The sequence below is a fragment of the Malurus melanocephalus genome, unplaced genomic scaffold (genome assembly GCF_030028575.1).
Source record: "Malurus melanocephalus ecotype Western Australia unplaced genomic scaffold, MMel_1.1 scaffold_45, whole genome shotgun sequence".
In the NCBI taxonomy this organism is placed as follows: Eukaryota; Metazoa; Chordata; class Aves; order Passeriformes; family Maluridae; genus Malurus; species Malurus melanocephalus.
In genome coordinates, this window is record NW_026623277.1 from 7,363 (window position 1) to 25,716 (window position 18,354).

General features: G+C 42.4%; 1 protein-coding gene across 7 annotated transcripts in view; it reads left to right on the forward strand.

Annotated features, from left to right (window-relative positions):
• The first annotated feature begins 9,246 nt into the window (after positions 1-9,246).
• The window catches only part of MUSK (muscle associated receptor tyrosine kinase), a 51,253-nt gene continuing 42,145 nt past the window's right edge, over positions 9,247-18,354 (forward strand). For 4 of the 7 annotated variants that reach the window (XM_057364954.1, XM_057364950.1, XM_057364953.1 and 1 more), the window contains exons 1-5: positions 9,265-9,343; positions 12,734-12,860; positions 15,885-16,036; positions 17,445-17,572; positions 18,046-18,187. In XM_057364954.1, the coding sequence (XP_057220937.1) occupies positions 9,265-9,343; positions 12,734-12,860; positions 15,885-16,036; positions 17,445-17,572; positions 18,046-18,187 (628 nt within the window). Of the gene's footprint in view, positions 9,344-12,733; positions 12,861-15,884; positions 16,037-17,444; positions 17,573-18,045; positions 18,192-18,354 lie in introns of all 7 variants that reach the window. The other 3 variants (XM_057364949.1, XM_057364951.1, XM_057364948.1) reach the window with 2 other exon arrangements.

Below are 18,354 nucleotides of genomic sequence, written 5' to 3' on the forward strand. Positions count from 1 at the left end.
TCAGCTGAGTGCAGGAAGGAAAGTTATGGTGATTTGTGCAAGGTCTGTCCAGAGTACCCTGCTGGTGTGAAAAGCACCCCGACAAAAATGGAGACAGCGGCTTTGGCATCCCTGCAAGCCGAGGAAGAGCCGAACACCCAGATATCCCAAAGACATTTTGTTTGGTCTAGACCGAAATTCTAGACTCTCTTAGAAAGGGGGTTCCTGACTTTGTTTGGATCTTGTAGCTCCATACATACCTGTAGATTGCACAGCAGCAGCAGATGCTCCTAGTGCTAGAAACTCAAGGTCTATACCCTTCAGTGGCTATGAGCTTTTGGCACAGTTTTGGAGCAGGTTAAAACAATTCTTAGGGGCAGCTTGCATTTTAGAATGGGCCCTTGGCAGCAGGTGATTGGAAGGCTGTGCACCTTGAGTGTTTCAGCAGCATGGATGGAGACTGGTGGGTGGTGTTTGCTGTTATAGATCCTTCTCACTCCCAACCCAGGTAAAAGGGAACTGCATCTTGTCTCACACATGGCACCTTATGGAAGAGGTACCGGAGTTACAGAATATTCTGAGTTGGAAGAGACCTAGGGGRATCATCRAGTCCAAATCTTAAGTGGATGAATGGGGATCAAACCCAAAACTGTGACATTATTTGCACCATGCCCTAACCAAGTGTGGAAATTCAGACTTTTAATAGAAACTTCATATTCAAAATGCAGAGTCTGGCTTCTGCCCTGATTTGGGTTCAAGTAGGAGGATCCATCCACCAAAGTTTTAATTTAGATTCTACACAGTCACTGTGTCAAGAGTCTACACAGAGACTGGATTTGAAATGTGTCCATGGGCTAAATAGCCTTTTTTTTTTTTTTTTTTCAGCTGAAGGCAGGGTGTGGGAGACAGAAGCAGTTCACAGAGCAGAGCAGCTGAACAAGGAAACTCTGATGTGCAGATAAGACAAAGAGCTGAATTGTCAGTGATATCAATCAAATATGGAGTTCTCAAGGATAAGGCAAACTGGCATAGTTTCCCTATTGCCAAGGGAATGATAACAGTCTACACCAGCTAGAAATTTGGAGACATTTTTCTGAAATTCAAGTCCATCCTGATTTGTACCTTCAACTATCTTGCCACCATTAGGAATTGGGCCACTGGCATCAGTGAAAGTGAGGTTTCCAGCCCCTGCTAAGAGAGGAGAGGGTCTCCACACAAACATCATGGACACCTCCTGTGTCCCTAGATGTCTGGGGAAGAGCCATGAGTTTGGGATGGAGTGATCCATCCCTCGATTAGGGCAGGGAGGCTGCAGGGCAGGGATGAGTGCACACAGGGAGCTGTACAGCCTGATGGGGCAGCATGGATGACTCTGCAGTCTGACAGGCCTAGCCTGCAACCACACAAGGATCCTGCCATGGGAAAACCCCGCCTGCTCCAGGCGTGCCAGCAGGAACTGCTCAGCAGCTGCAGTGCATTAAACTGCGTTGGGCAGGGGGAAACCCAGCCCTGCTGCRTGCCTGCTGCAGTGGTCAGAGGAGACGGATTTACCCCAGTGAATTTTGTATTCATCCMGATGCTCCAGAGCTGCTACTGCTGCTTAGAGAAACAAGGCAAATGCCATGAAAATGCCCCAGACAAAAGCTGTCGATGGAAGTGCTGACTGATTGGGTTGTAAGCTATTTTGGGGACTGAAACTTGGTGCTGCTTGCCAAGTGTGATTTCTAGGACAGGATGAAACCTTGGCCACTGCTACAAAGATGCTCAGGCATGTCACTGCTCCTGGGAAACACTTACACTGCCTATCCCCTGTAGGTTTCCCTAATGTGTCCTCCTCTCCACTGACCCTTTGCCCACAGCAAACATGCCACTAGTGAGGGAAGGAGGTCCAAGGTGGAGATGTGCTGAAGCACTGACCAGAACTCCCCTTCTTATCTAGAGTGGGATGGAAAAGGGGGTGGGAGAGGAGAAAAAGTCCTTACCCAGGCTAACATCCCTCTCTAGCTGCCCTCTGCAGACAACACGTCAGGGCAGGTGTGTGTAGGAGAGAATTCACTGCCCCTCAGCATCAGTAGCCCTTAATTAGGGCTCCAAGCCCACCTTCTGGATCCCAGCCTCTTGCAGAGGTACCCATAGTGGCTTGTGGCATGTGCAATTTTCACGTGAAAGTATTTTGCTTTAGCTATCCACAAGGCAATTTCAGTTCAGGTGCAAGCCCTTGACCCTGATGTGTATTATCTCCTGGCCAGCTGTGCACCTGATGCACAATTCAGTARTTCCTCACAATAAATGGCAGAGGGRCRTCCTGCACACCTGGCCTGTAGGGGTAGACCCTCCAACAGTGGACATCGCCTTCACAAATTTAATGTTTAATGATGCTATATTGACAGCAGGCAAGCATGGGATTCTCAGGTCAAGTCCACTGAATTTCAAGGACTAATATTGTGGATATGCCAGTATTTTGGATCAGGTCTTCTATCTTCTAGTTTTTTTTTCAAGATTAAACAAACCTAAGGAAAATTACTATGCAGTGTGATAAATAAAAGACTGAAAAACGTAACATACATGATCATAAATACCATGTGCTATGCAGAACCTGCACAAGTTTCTTCTCACTGTCTAACTTTCTTCCCTAGGCTGATCAGGCATATGCAAAATCCCATACCTATTCCCTCTTTTGTAGCATTTTATGGGCTCCTGAAGATCCTCCTCTCACCCTGTGTGCCTCGAAGGCTTTTTTGTGGGGCTGCTAAAGCTTCATAAGGACACAGAACCCCCTGTGGTTGCTGCAAAAAGCAGGAACTGYCCTGATTGCAGTCCCCCTGCAGAACTCCATTGTTCATGGGGACCTCTTTGTTGCTAAGAACATTTCCTTGAGGCTGTGTCTTTGGTTCTCCTCCCATTTCTYGCCTCACATCACCTGCATATCATTTTTGCTGTGTTTGCTCTTAAATGTACTGAATGTGTTTGATTTTATCTTTGGGTAAGAATCTGCGACTTGGTTAAGGAGACATACTCACACACATTGCTGTGCTAATCGTGGTGCTTTCAAATAATACACAGCAATGTTTAAACAGCAGCCAGTGTGACTGCTGTAGCAGGTAGATATTGAGATGGTCCAAAACATTATCGCCAAGAATGCCATATAGCCAAGAATGCCTCTTTGAGTGAAATTCACAGTGGGACCTGATCTCAGCAGTGCAAGCCTCTCTCCCATAGAAATGACTGGGATGTCACCAAGGATTATGGCTTCAAATGAGCAGCAGGTGAACTCTAAGAAAAAAAGATCACAGGCAACTTTCTGCTCTCAGTTACACTCCATTGACGTCAGTGGGGTTGCCTGGGGTTAACTCAGAGTAGAATTTAATTTCTCATTTTTAATATGTATCACCAAAGCACCCCAAAATGCTTTCCAGCATATGACACAGTGTCCAAGAACTCCKCAGCTACACATGCTACAAAGTTCTTCTTCCTATCAGAGCAACAGGAAAAAGCTATCTTGTCTGGAAAGAGAGCGGAGCTGTTTCGCATGTTGCTGCACGCTGCTCACATTCAGTGAACAGAAAGGGGATAGGATGCCCCTGGGACCTGTGTGTTGCACACCTCCTGCAGCCTCATGGCAACCTGCCATCAGCTGCCAGGATGTGGCAGCTCCATTTCAAGTGTCCTGTTCCACTGGCAGACGAGCTATTGCACTTGGGTTCAGGTACTTTTGAAACTTGAGTGTTTCCTCATATCACACCCCTATGTTGTAAGACCTCTTGGATCCCAGCTGGCTGCAGAGAGATGCTGAGAGTTTCAGAGGTGTCACAGTGATGGAAGGAAAAGGTATTTACAGGCCTGTGATTCCATGATCACTCAAGACTGCTGATTTCTGCATTGTATACAGGACCACAATCTTGCACTTGAAGCCAGTTGTACTACGGGCTGTAGGTTTGAAACCAAGCTGGTTGCTTGCTTTTGGCATGCCTGTAATCGCCTGCTGCTTGGCTTTTGCTCCTCCACAGTATAAAACAGCAATCAAGAACAGCAAATAATGACAGGCAAAACCTAAAAWTTGAACATTTTTCAATCTGACACATGAGGTATCAAATAGATTCATTTAATTGTGCTTTTCCTTGATTTTTGCTTTGATTGTTTTAAAGATGTGTTCATGATAATTAAAATATTATTCACAGAAGTTCTGATATGAAATAGACWGATTTTATTTTGTAGTGATTGTATTTGTGCAGTAACTGCCATTATTAYTGTCAGATCAATTTGAGGTTATATTTATTTCTTGCTGAGAGTGAGTCAAGAAATTACAAGGTGCAGTATTCTGGGATGAAAAATCAATGGGATATTTTGAATCCCTAATGTATTCCTGCTGTGGGACACCTCCTTATTACTGCAAAAAGGGATTCCATAAGGAATCCTTCTCCTTGTGGCTCTCATGGCTTGGAAATCCACACGGAGTCCCTCCTTCCCCAGTTCCCTGGGGGGGTCTGTAAGGGCTCTGCTGTAGCTGTATCTAAGCGCTGGTCTTGTCTCTCGCTTGCTGGGTGGAAGTACCATGTGATGGAGAGCAGGTTTTGTGTGTCAGCAGCCATCCTGGCTGCACTCTTGTGATGGCAAGCAGAGTATAAAAGGCTGAAACCAGAAGCTAAGGAAGAAGGGTCGTACATTTATATGGCAACCCTCTTTGGGGAAACAGGGCATCTCTGTCGCACTCCAGCTCAGCACCGTGACAGCATTATCGTCTCAGAGAGGAGAGAATTCTTGAGGGTGGGTCTTTCCCTGTGTTATGGTGGGAGTCTGGATAATAATRTTGGCAGCTACTCTAATAGGAGTAAGGTGACCCAGCAGAGAAATTAGTTTTTAATTTTATGAAACAACTGCATTGATCTCACCCTCTGTGCTGTATACACTGCACACAGCCAGCTAGATGCATTGCAAAGGTTATTCCTCTTTCGTTACAGTATTTACACTATTTCACTACACTAATTACCTCTCATAACACTGCATAAATTTGCCCCACCACAAAACATAGCACAGCAGCTTACGTTATCCTTAGTCAGTACTGTCAGATCGCGTAAGCTGAAAAATTACAGGAAAGTTTACAACAAGATGACAGCAAGAGATTAATGCAAATTTTAGATTTTCCAACTGCCACAAAATCTCAAGAGAACAAAAGAGGACTATTTTAGATTCAGGCATCAGAGCTTAGTAAGGGTTGAAATATTAGTAGAAGACCAGAGATTGGTCCAGATGGCTGAGGGTAAAGGCCAAGCCAAGCATGCCTRAAACACTCCAATTTAAACAGAGTAAGTGGGACTTGGGCTTGGGTCTGTGTTTCTTAAAGGACTTTAGAGAACAGTCTTTCCTTCGTCTTGCCAATTGAAAAACCAAAACACTAAACATAAAAGCCTCAAGTACAGGGTAAGGAACAGCAGCAGTATAGCTCATTCCTTTCCATGTTACACTGAGYTCAGCATTTGCTGCTCTGGCACAAGCAGCAATACCTTGGTGGCCATGTGTGTTGTGGGTGGGGCTAGATCCCTTGGAGTTGGTGGCTCTAAGAGCAGCTCCCACTCTGGATCCCTATAAAGAAGTGACTTGCAGGGCATAATAAAATAACTAAAATGAGTTTTTCTCCTCCCTTAATGCTGGCATTCACTGTCAAAGGTGCTCTTTCCATTCCACACACCCAGGAGCCTGTGCTRCCTGTAGGTACTGCTGGCAAAGTGGGTGTGGTGCACTGGGAGCACTGGTGGGACCATAACCCTATGACAYTGTGACCTTGATTCACCTCTGTTTAGAAAGGCACACGTGCAGCCCCAAAATGGGYTTCACTGTCAAATGTTTTGTGAGGATGTCTATCTGAGAGGCCAGCAGCTTTGAGACATCAAGCAACAAGGGGCATCAGGCATGAAGGGACAGGAGCACCCATTYGCGGGGAATATCACACAGTGCATCCTTTTCATCTCCCTGCTGGCTGGTAGGGGCTTGGAGCCATGGCATGGCAGCTTGGGAATTGGAAATCACTTGTCTTCTGTGTCTGCACACATCTGCTGTCTTGGCAGGTTAGGGCACGCTCGTTTTCTGGCTTGCCTTCAGCAAGGCACGAACAATCTGAGTGGTTCTTGGAAAGCACCAATGATAACTTTCTCATACAAGAGGTGGAGAAGCCAATGACAAAGGGTGTGGTGTTGTATCTCTTACCAGCAACAACTCTTTGAAAGGTTGTAGTGGCCAGGAGAGGTGCCTGAGAGCTGGAAGAAAGAAAGTATCACCCAGTAAAAGGACAAGAAAGAGGATCCAGGGTTCCACAGGCCAGTCAGCCTTACCTCAATTTGAGGTCAGGCAAGTCAGTCACTATTCAGGCTGGGTTAGGGTTGATTTGGATATATTCTGTGTTAATCATCTAATCTTCGGTGATTAGGGCCATTGCCAAAGCAATTTCATTGAGGATTTTATTCTCTGTCTGGACACTTTCTGTTGGTAATACCTGTCCTATCCTGCATACTTGCATCAACATCTAGGCTGCCTAGGGAGAAGACGTCCCAGAAGGTGATGTGGGTCAAAAGGCAGTCTTCAAAGAATCCAGTGATCAAATTATATCACTGAATGCAAAACGATCAGCCTCCAGCAGAAAACATGTAAGAAGGAGGGAAGTGTACAGAAATGTACAGAAAAAAGGTCCAGCATGGTTCCTGTCCTACAAAGAGTTTCCACTCATCATAGWGGTGAGATGCCAAAAATTCATTGACTGCAAGACAATTATGTCTTCTGCAAACTCTAACAAATTAGTACTTWCTTTGTATTTGTATGTTTACTTCAAAGTAGTGTATTTGTTAAAAGACACTTTGAAAACAGTTTGCAGTAGGGAAAAAAATGGTAGCTAGGTGAATGAATGCTCCACAYCTTGTCTTGTATGCTGACCTTCATGAACTAACTTTTTTTGGGTGTTTGCAGTKCAGAGATAAATAGAAATCTGTGTGAACAAAGCTTCACCCATAATGTCTGAAAGCTAGGGACTGGACTGCTTCTCATTATTGTGTGGGCTGCTGGGGGACCTCATCTCAGCAGAGGCCTTGGGGCATGACTATGAGTGAAAACAGATGTAAATACAATTATCTGTAAACTGTATGCAACTCAGCTTTGTCAGGAAAAAACCTAAACGCAACTCCCAACAAGCAGCAAACTCTGGAAGAGTAACTCCCAGAGTTACTCATAACCCTGGGGAGTAAAAATTAAAGAGACATTTTATTTTTATCAGTTAAGCCTGGAAAATGCTTGGAATCAAAGAAGGTTTGGTGTSACCAGCATTTTGTTTTCACTGATTTCACTGTAAATAGAAACATCTTTCCATGAYGGACACAGATGACCACCAGCTTCACACATATATTGTTTGTTTTGTGGCATATGTAGCTGGAGCTTGTGCCCTTTTGCCCATGTATCCTCTCTGCTTTCATTTACTGCGTAAATTTACATCCTTTCAGTTTAGATTTGTGGAGTTGTGACCCTTAACAAAAATATATAGAGTAAAGGAAATCAAAGATTAAGAGTACTTTGGTACTCCCCAAAATGCAAAGGCATTATTAGCAGTTAACAGCCACTGCAGGCTGTGTAATTTCTAAATGCTACAATTGGCAAGTAAAAGGGAAGTATTAATTTTTGCACTGGCATGGATGGTGCAGTTTCAAAGCTCTTATAACACATYCCTTACGGGAATCCAGCAATCTCTGGTCAAATCCCTCCGTGAAGAGAATTTTTCCCTAAAAGACCAAGTTGCATTTCTGTGGAGCAGTTTAATTGGATGTGTCTGGACTTAAACAAAATAATACTTGTAAGTTCAGCCATGAATCAGTATTTCTCTGCTCCGTGGTAGGATTATTGTTGTTTCATTGTTGCCCTCTTGTTTTGCTTTGCTGCCATTGCTAGCTCTAGAATTTTTGGAATATCTTTAACACCTTCTGTGAGTGTCTCTGCCTTTATTCATCCTCCAGGGAGCACTTGCCTAGGGATCTTTGTTCCTAATGACCCATGRTATGTCCCCAAGGTAACTTTGCTATTCTAAAGCCAGCTAAACCGTAGGGATTCACACACACACAGCACCGGTCAGCTTTCCTCCATTTGCTCCTCAGAGGAGGCACTGCTGAACCATCTATGCTCATTGAAGAAACAACTGTTAAATGTGGTTTAAGTCAAGAGTTTCAGCAAATAAAGGAAATTCCAGAGATCTCAAAGTACCTTTTACTGTGATATGTTAYGACTGCACATTCCCTTTCCTCAAACCATGTAGTTTAGTGCAAAGCTCTTGTCCACTCTGCTGATAAAATGATGAAAAGTATGTGGAGTCATGTTCCAAGAGCATGATCATCAATTTGGCTCTTCCTGGACTGATTATTCATCTTTTTCTCTTCTGCTCATACAGATGCTGCCCACACATCAGCCCTTCCACAATGGTAAACCTCTTCGCTCTTCATATAAATATTTGTTCTGGAAAAACAGGCAGTACTAATGACTTGACATTTTTGGAAAACATGATGTAGGCCTTGGTGGTAGGATGGGGCAAGACAGGGTGAGTCAGGAGATATTGATTCTGGCGCCTTAAATCTTCGTAGAAAATGAGCACTCATTTTCTGTCTTTCATCTTAGTCAGAAACCTGGTGGCTATCAAGACATTTCTGGAGATCTGTGGAAGTACCCCACTGTCATATTTCCCTACAGAAAGGCACTTTTAGTCACCAGGGCCAACCTCTTTTGCTCCAGCAAATGCAACTGTTAAGAAAAGAAATACTATCAGCAGKACAACAGGTGGCATATTGCAGCCAATCTTGAAAAGTTATAATRGGAGGGAGTGTGTGTGAGTGAGARGAGAAAAAATGGAAAAGAGGGYGACTAAGCTGAAAGAAAACACAGTGACAAGCATTTTTTCCACTACTTCACTTAGAGGTTGCTGGAATAAAGGTCTGGTGACTTTGCAGCACTGTGGTAGAGTACTGCCCTGGGAAGGCATTTGCCCATTGTGCTGCTCTCTGTTTGCTCAGAAGGAATTCAGAAGGGATTTGCTTTCTCTTGTTTCATGAGCCCCACGCTTTCACCCTGACCAAAGTGGATACACACCAGCTGGCCACGTCCATCACCACTGCTGGGTGGGAGAATTCCTGATTATACTTAGATCCCTCAGACCCCMCTCTGTCACTTGCCGAGAAGCTCTGCTTGCGCGCCGCTTCCGAAATGCAGCCGGCTGGGAGGTCCGCACGCCTCGCCTGAAGGAGCTGGATGCCTTCTGGATCAAACATGAATGACCTGCTGAAGGTGCCCCTGGTGCATGTCCTCACCCTGGCAGCCCTCAGCTTGGCTGAAACACTTCTGAAAGGTTTGCTTAGAGGGGCTTTTCCCCTGCTCTTCCTCTGCCGTTTCCTGTAGGAGGTTTTGAAAAGGGGAAARTGTCTCTGGTTATGGAGGGGTGGGTGGTACTGTAGAGTTCACGAAAAATTCAAAAATAGTCTGCTTTCAGTGGTCACTTCACTGCTTTTAGGATAGCAGTGAAAATATTCTCATGTTTGAGTCTGGAATTGAAGGTTCTTTGTGTATGAACAGCACATAGTGCTTTGTAACATGCAGGGGAAACCTTTGGGTTCAGCCTGGGTGGGATGTACATTTCTCCTGTGAAGGGAAGCTCAGAAGTGTTAATGCTGGCAGCACCAGTTGCTGCACAGCCCAGGATTTGCCATGTTCAGCACACCTTATAAGTATATAAATCTTCAAAAGAAGTAAATAACTATGATGTCTTTACAAAGAATAYGTATATAAATACAAATACACACTGTTTGTTACTGCACATAACAGAAGTTCTCATACCTTCTTCTTACCTTGTGGATACGGGCATATGGACAAATACTTTTAGCCAACAAAACAATTGGAAAAAAATCTGTTTAGAAAAGTCTCTGAGATACAAAGAACAGCCTTGGTCTTCTGGATGTACCAGCTGGTAAACCTATGAACAACAACTGAACGGTGATTGTCCAGYGTGATTCAGTGCTTGCTAGAGACTTTGCAGCTTCAGGAAAGCAAATCGAAATCTTAAGAGGGATGCCAGTATTTGCACATTAGGCCAACTATGCTGCACTTGAWGGGCTGTGCTTTTACAGCTGTTAGTCAGGTTATTCTCAAAATGAAAAAAGGAAATAATATATCTCCTTAATAAAAATGTTTTGAAGCAAAAAACTCAACATTTTCCTAAGGCACTGAAATAGGTTGGTGAACTCTAGTCTATCTGAATGTTGTTGTAAGACAAGAGGTATTGGAGAGACAAGAAAAACCGAGAAGACCAGGGTAAATCTTCTTTTTCTGGTTCACAGTGCAATGAATAGGTACATACCCTTTTCTAGGACATCACAGCTGAGCAGTTTTTGACCAGAGGAACTGCAGTTTCCTCGTGCCGGCAATATTTCAGAGGGACTTGTTCTGTTTTCTGCATTGTTTTGTTTGCCTGGCTCATCTGGTTTCAAAAGTGTGAATCCTAATCCAAAACCAAGCAATTTGGAAGCTTCTGGTGGGCTGTGGATAGAGGAGGATTAAGCTTTCTCATGGTCCCGTGACTGGCCTTGTGTCATTTTTCTATCTCGGGAAACTRCGGCTGACATCCAGAAAAATGGCATCTGTGTGGCTTTACACATATATAAATTAATTTGTTTTCAATTTATTCAAAGCCACAAGGGTACCTTAAAATATCAGAAAGCTGCAGTATACGTGCATGGAAAGGCCTGGCTCCATTTCTATATGCTGTTTGATACGTCCGTACATTGTTCAGATTTTATTTTCCTAGKATGAAATTTGGTAATGCAGGCATCATAAATGAAGAGTGCTTTCTGGAAAAAAAACATGAACTGATACCAGCACCAAAACTGTTTGGATGGCTTTTAGATGTGAGCACCATCTCAGCCATTTTGGGGCTCTGTTGCGGCCTCACGAAATGACGGCGTGTTCCGCTGCCCACTGTCCATACTTGGGTTAAATATCAAAAAAGTGAAAAGAGGGTATGAGAGAATGACACATCCCTGCTGCTGTCATGGTTGCTCTCTGAGGGTATAAAATTTGGGAAGGTAGCTTTAAAAAAGTTTATTTTCCTGTTACTATAGTGCTGTCAGATTGAACAATATTTTCTTGCAAGCATGAGCTTGATTCTGTCCAAAAGTCTGTAYTCTGCCTTTCAAGATGTACCAGGTCAGACTACATCTGTGCAGTATTCTGTCATCTATTGAATTAAGGACACATCATAAAAGTATTTAATTGCTTCTAGAGAATCTGTTTAATATAGAAATCTGGCAGGTCTTGTTTGCCCAAAGAAAAAAATACTGTCATTATGCATTCTGGCTCTYGGTACAAATATAACTTTATTACTTGTGAGAATGGCTTTGTTTATCATCGCAACAGTTATAAAACTGATTGCTTTGAATTATCATTACTGTAAAAATTTACATTTCTCAAGGTTAGAAAAGCATCCTTCCAGAGATCAAGGAATGTGGACAGCAGCAACAAAAACATACTATACAAAATTAGATTGCAAAACTCTGGGATTAATGCCATCAAACCCCAATAAACTCTGTCACGAAATAGCAACGTCTCATGTGAAGCAGACAGGATAACCATCAGTAGGGGTTATTCTCCTGAGACAACCTTCAGTAGGAAAATTTTGGCTTTATGGAAATCTTCCATTTGGTTTCACTGCATGGGATTCATCTAGGATACAACACAGATGATTATTTCTGTGTAATGTAACCCAAAATGACCTATTAAAGTGATGCACTATACAATTTGAAACAGTGATCTTAAACAATGATTTTGTCTTAGACTTATTTCAGTTGAAGTTTCATTCATATTTTCAGTGCTATCTTAGCTATAGTTTAGAGATTTATGTAAGTATAGTAATTATTTTTAATCAACAATACAATCTGAGGTAACATAATCTAGAAATAATATTGAAACAGATTCACTCTAATGAAATGGCAAAAGTTTAGATTTTTATTATAAACCTGATAGTGGAAGCTGATCCTTTCTTCCTCTAGCTTCTTTCCAAAGAACTCCAAAGACACTCAATTTTGATTTTCATGTAATGGGAAAAAGCATTAAGGTACAGACTTTCTCTTATTCTCAGTCTCTTAAACCTGCATTTCTTCTCTTTTGCCCTTTCCTTAGGGAGGGAAGGGTAAAATTAATGTAGTTGATTTTTTGCCTGAATTTGAATTGTATTGTACTAAGGAGAGCCAGTAGATACACACTGGTTGAGATTCTCTGTGAAAAAATAAAGGACCAGATACTGCCACACTCAGTGAGGAACAGGAAGGCTCCTGAATCCATGATACATTTTCAAGGTAGGGTTTCAGGAATATGGTAAAATTAGTTTATCTCAACATAATTGTCAATGAAATCCAGTCCAACAAATATGGGTGTGTGTCACTTCCATCCATAGACCAAGTCACTCAAGTGTTTTTGGGGGCAGTGGCTGCAATGAATGCCATGAGCAGGGAAAGTGAGTGGCTGGGCTTATGCTTTGATCCCTTCCAGCTGTGATTCAAGTCTTTCACCAGAGCTATGGCAAATGTTTCTAAAGATACATTCAAGTAATGTATGACAACAGGTCTGTGACAATAAAGACATAGACATAGCTATTTCACTTTTAACCTTCACCAAAGGCAGCTGGTGTGCTATGTAACTCTCTCCAGGAGGCAACATAAGGCTTTCTCATTTTCTCTTCTTCACACAGCACCCTTGATCAGCACTCCTYTGGAAACAGTGGATGCACTGGTAGAAGACGTTGCCAAATTTGTCTGTGTAGTGGAGTCGTATCCTGAGCCAGAGATCACCTGGACGCGCAACAGCATTCCCATCAGGTAGGGAGAAGCYCCAGCCCTCGCCAGCATCTTCTGCCAAAACTGGCACTGCTTTCTTTCATGACAAAAGAGATATCTGGAAATATAAAATTGGGTCTCTGGCAGGAGAGAAAATGARTAACTGGAATTACATAGGATTCTGTGTTCGTTAGGGAGAGATAAGAGCACTTGGGGGCTGCTCTTGCTCCTTCACACTCTTGAGCATGCAGAGAGTTGGTTTCTGCTGCARGCTATGCAAGGATATTTCTCTCCAGCTTCAATTCAATCTGCTGTGTTCCTCAGTTTATGCAYTTACAAAGGGGGAGGACATCTTATTAATAATGTAATATTTAAAAGGAGCTTAGCAGAACTTGTCTGTCTCAAGGTGCTTGGAAACTTTGCATGGAAGGGGTTTCRCTTCTAGTTCTAGAAATTTGTACGGGCTGTCAGACATTAACCATCAAACATCAAGATTTCAACCAAGAAGGCAGCCTTCTGGAGGTGTGGAAATATATTTTATGGAAGATGTTACCATTGCTTTTCCTCTTTTGCTGAACACAGGGTTTTACAAAGTAGACTGTACTTGGTCTTCTAGCTCTGAAATCACATCTGTCACATGGCTTCACATCAATTTCTCATTCTAAATGTCTGTTATTGACTCTCTCTGTAAGGGAAAATTACAGCACAAACTTTGTGTAACATGGTGAACACCCATTCTCCACAGCAGGTGTCCATGTTGGGCAGATGGTCACCTGAAGCRTGGTTTTCTCAYTGTTTTGGTCAAACATCCAAACAGYCTTTGAAMCACWGGAATAGGAGACTCCAAATAAGTCAGCAGCAGAAGGAGGTCTTACTGCTTGGAAAACCATTTTAGAGTAGGACAACAGAGAAAATTACACATGTAGGCCTTCAGAAATATTTTTGTTTAATTGTGTGCAACCTCAGCAGAAKTTTTTTCCTAATCTTCTGACCCTTGCTCTGTTGCAGCAGGGAGGYCTGAACTTCCAAGGATGTTATTTCCAAATCAGGTTACTTTTCTCCTAATTTCTTCCCCACTAGTGACATCAAGACTGAAAATCAAAACAGGAAGAGAAAGCCATCCCTGCAGGACTGTGTCTTTCTCTCCCCATGTCTTCAAAATGATTACTCTCTACWTGATCTAAGATATATGAAAACCAGATCATTTTCCACCTCAATCCCCTCTTCCAGAAGTCCAACACACCTCTGCCAGTAAAGCCAGWGAGCTCAGGTGCTTCATTTCTTTACTGGGATTCCTGGAGCAGCAGCAACAGCAGCAAGTGTTTCATAAAGCTGTAGCATTAATATTCAGTATTGCTGGATACTAAAGTTCAGACCAAAGACTGGGGAATAGATAAGCTGAATATATTTCTGTTACTTTCTAAAAACTTAGATGAAAGTATTTGCACAATGGAAAAGGACCAGATGAGAAAAAAAAAAAAAAGGAAAGAAACCCCATATAAATGTATTTCTTTGTCTGTGCGTATATCAAACTTCAAAGGGATTAATTACTGCAAGCAATTAATTTAAGTTATTTAATTTCCAAAATTTTCTTCTCTTGCCAAGGTCCCAGTATCCTGGACAGACAGCAGGGTTAACCTGCAAAACGAAACAGGATGTAAACTTTCAACTTCAATGGGAATAGGGCCAGGATGGCGACTACAGTCAGCATTAGGCTTCTGGAAGTGCCTTTCCTTTTGACATCAAAACTTGCACGAGTAAATCAGCAATGTGCTGACTGAATGGTTACCTGTCCCATCTTCCAGAACAGGGCTGCCCACAATAAACCTTCCTTTGGGAAAGAAGGGAACAGAGTCATCCTATCATCCTGTCTCACTATGGATGAGCTCACGGCACTCTTTCTTCCCATAATGAAAAAGGGGAGGGAGACTGAATGCTGAAATGCTGTTGAAAGGAAATAAGTGCCTGTAACATCAAGAATAGAACGTTCAGATTAGTCAACTGTACAATTTTTAACAGCAAAGGACAAAACTTGACTTATTTAGCCGTCAGACATTTGTGATTTCTTGAGACACAGTCCTCAGGTCAGAACCCTTTTGCCAGTGCTCATTAGAACTGAAGTCCAATTGCATTAAAGTGCTTCCTAAAAGCATCAACAAWGGTGTGAAAGCAGAAAGAAATTTATTATTTGTAGTGTTTATTTATATTATTTATTTGTATTTATTATACTTTTGCAGTTTTGCAATGAAAATCAGCCCTCTGATTTCTCACCATCTTTCTTTCTGCTTTCCCTTGCATCCCCCCAACAAACACACACACACACACACACACACACACACACACACATACATTCACACACCCCACTCTTTTCCGGTCGTGCTCACATATAAAATTGGTTTTTGCTCCACATAGTTTGTTACAATATCCTGTATCTGAAGCTCCAGCTTCAGGGCTTTTCTTCACTTCTCTGAAATCTCCAAGTTGAAAAAAAATAGACAAAACCTCTCCAGGATGTAGACACGAGAAATGCATGGTTTTTGTTTGTGTCCTTTTTTTTTCACAACAGTAAAAATATTTCCATAACTTTATCTATTTAGTTGAAAAAAAAATTATTCTTTTATTTTTTTTTTTTGCCTGAGGAAGGTTTCTGTAAACAACTTCAGCCAGCACTTTTTCCTATATGAGCAGTATTTCTCTTACGTTGAGCAATTATACCTAAAACAGGACCTAGCTGGAAAAGATTATTTTTGATCATGCCTGTCCTTGGCCAGTCAAAGTCCCAAAAATGATACCTACTTACTTTACTGATGTCTGGATGGAGGAAGACTTACTGTTACACTAGTGGCAGTCAGGAAGTGCATGAACCAGTGAGAATCTGAATCTTAAGGCTGAACTCAGCATTTTCARCACCTTCCCTTGTCATCGCTGGTTGAAAATAAAAGGGAAAGCTTGTTGCAATTTGTAATGCCATCAGCAGCCCACGCATTCAAATACAATTCCTTCTCTCAGCCCCTGGTTGTCCATGACAATCTGTCRGTGACAATCTGTCCGTGCTGTGCCCTGCAGGCTGTTTGACACACGGTACAGCATCCAGAGGAACGGGCAGCTGCTGACCATCCTGAGCGTGGAGGACAGTGACGATGGGGTGTACTGCTGCACGGCAGACAACGGGGTTGGAGCAGCTGCGCAGAGCTGCGGGGCTCTCCAGGTGAAAATGCGTAAGTGGGAATGCARTTTCTTCCTGAAAGAAGCCATGTGAGCGTTTGATCGAAAGCCTGAGTAGACTCTCACTCCGTGCGGCTCCTGGGGACCCACGTTCAGGGCAGACCTGTGCTCTTGAGAGGCTGGGTGCAGTCCTCKGAGGCAGAAACATGCCATATGGGGTCATATCTGAATTTAATGCAGTTGTGATAATTCACTTTGGATAACAGGCACTTGTGTGAGGATCAGAGGACAAAACCCGATGCTTTGGAGGATGCTCTTTGTGTAAAACTCTGTAAAAGARGCACAGTTAGACAGAGCAGACCTCMGTGGCTCTACAACATRGATCTCAYGTGAATTTTAGACTTAAGATTTCACTAAGCAAATTTCTGCCTGAGGATGGTAAAAGCAAGTAAATTACATTCAGATGCTCTCAATAGCAGTGTTRAATAGTCTGGAGCACCGTGTTGTAAACCACATTATCCCACATGGAAGGCGAAGGACTTGCTCTTKCAAAGAGCTGTATGTGTGCCAAACTCAGTAAAGCTGGAGTCACATGGCTGGAGTTATCCACACAAACACTTTAAAGGGCAGCACAGATATTTTCTGGTCTGTTAGTAGGAAAGGATTTGTTTGTGCTAATTAGATGGCCCTCCAGGACTGGTAATTCTGGGGCTCTGCAGCATCTCAGTCAATTGCAGGAGGTGGCCAGGAGATGATGCTCTCTGAAGCGTGTTTTTCTGCTGGTTCATTATCACGCAGAGGACTCAAAATGCCACCTCTCCCAGAATACTGAGATGATGATCTTTTATACTCTCAGCTCAGAGTAAGAAAGACMATGCTCCTTTTTCAGTAAAATTAATTTAAACGTGTGGCTTATTAACTCTAAGGAAGTTTGATTGCTTTTGTTTTAAGGTTCTATTGTGCTTTTCACTGGCATAGCTATAAACGTTTCAATCAGGAAAATTAATTGAGTTTACACGCCCTTCTTGTTGAGCTAGAGGCAAGCCTGGGTTAAAAGTATTTCAKAATCAATTCAATCCCGATCTGAGCTTTCAGACAAGACATTGTTTACACAGTGAAGAATGTCAGAACCTGGAATGCTAACATTCTTCAAAACTGGAAATACTCTTATCTGAATTTGGATTTTAGCCCAGGCCCTAATTCAAATGACTGTCAAACTCCACTCAGGAAAACAAATAACCCATGCAAGTTAGCTTCTTTTGTATCCATAAACTGAAACTGAGTGCTGAGCAGAAGGAAGTTCTTTTTTATCAAGGCAGTTCATGACCAAAAAAGACTGCTCTATCTTTCAACAACACACAGAAAGAGCAAGCAGAATTTTTGTTGTAATTTCTGAAATKGTCTTGTTCTATTATCTCTTCACTTCATTTAAAATTTGATTTTTGGCTTTTAAAATTTTAGGACCCAAAATAACCCGTCCACCAATAAATGTGGAAATAATAGAAGGGTTAAAGGCTGTTCTTCCATGCACTACAATGGGGAATCCGAAACCTTCTGTTTCATGGATCAAGGGAGAAACAATTGTAAAGGTGAGTAGAGAATGCTTTCTGGTAATGTTAATTTTTTGTTAAAGGTACTGTGTTAAATACTGGCATTAGTTATGGTATTTGTAAATTCTAATTGCTAGCAAGCAAGTATTTGGAAAATCCAGGGTTCATCTCATAAGTATCTTAATCTGCAATAATTCTACATACAACCCAAACATTCTCTGTGTTTCTGTATGATATKATATGATTTATACGATATATACTGAGTGTGGCCAAATACTGATGAAAAGGCTTGTGATTTTTCTCATAAAGAAGAGCTCTTTTGAAGCTATAATTCACTGATTTGCAAAAATAGAGAAGGGTTTGTATGGCATGACAAAGCTGAGCAGGAAGAACTGACCACAAATGCTTCAGCTGTAGGACCCGACATATAATGTTCGTGAACGTAAGCCCAATCCTTTTGATGCTTTTTGTGTGTGCACACTCCTCACCTTAATTTCTTCTTCCTCTGGCAGGAAAATGCCCGCATTGCTGTCCTGGATTCTGGGAATTTAAGGATACACAATGTTCAGAGAGAAGATGCAGGACAGTATCGTTGTGTAGCCAAGAATAGTTTGGGCACAGCCTATTCCAAACCTGCAACTGTGGTCGTGGAAGGTGAGTAGCTTTTGACCCAGGCTCCAGCTCCAGGTGCCAGCCCCTTGTGCTTACCCAGTTTAACTTGAATTTACCTGAAGGATCATGTTTGATGTCGACAAAATCATCCTAGGGAATGATGAAAAAGGAGGGAGAGGTTCGGAGAGGTTCGGAGAGGTTCGGAGAGG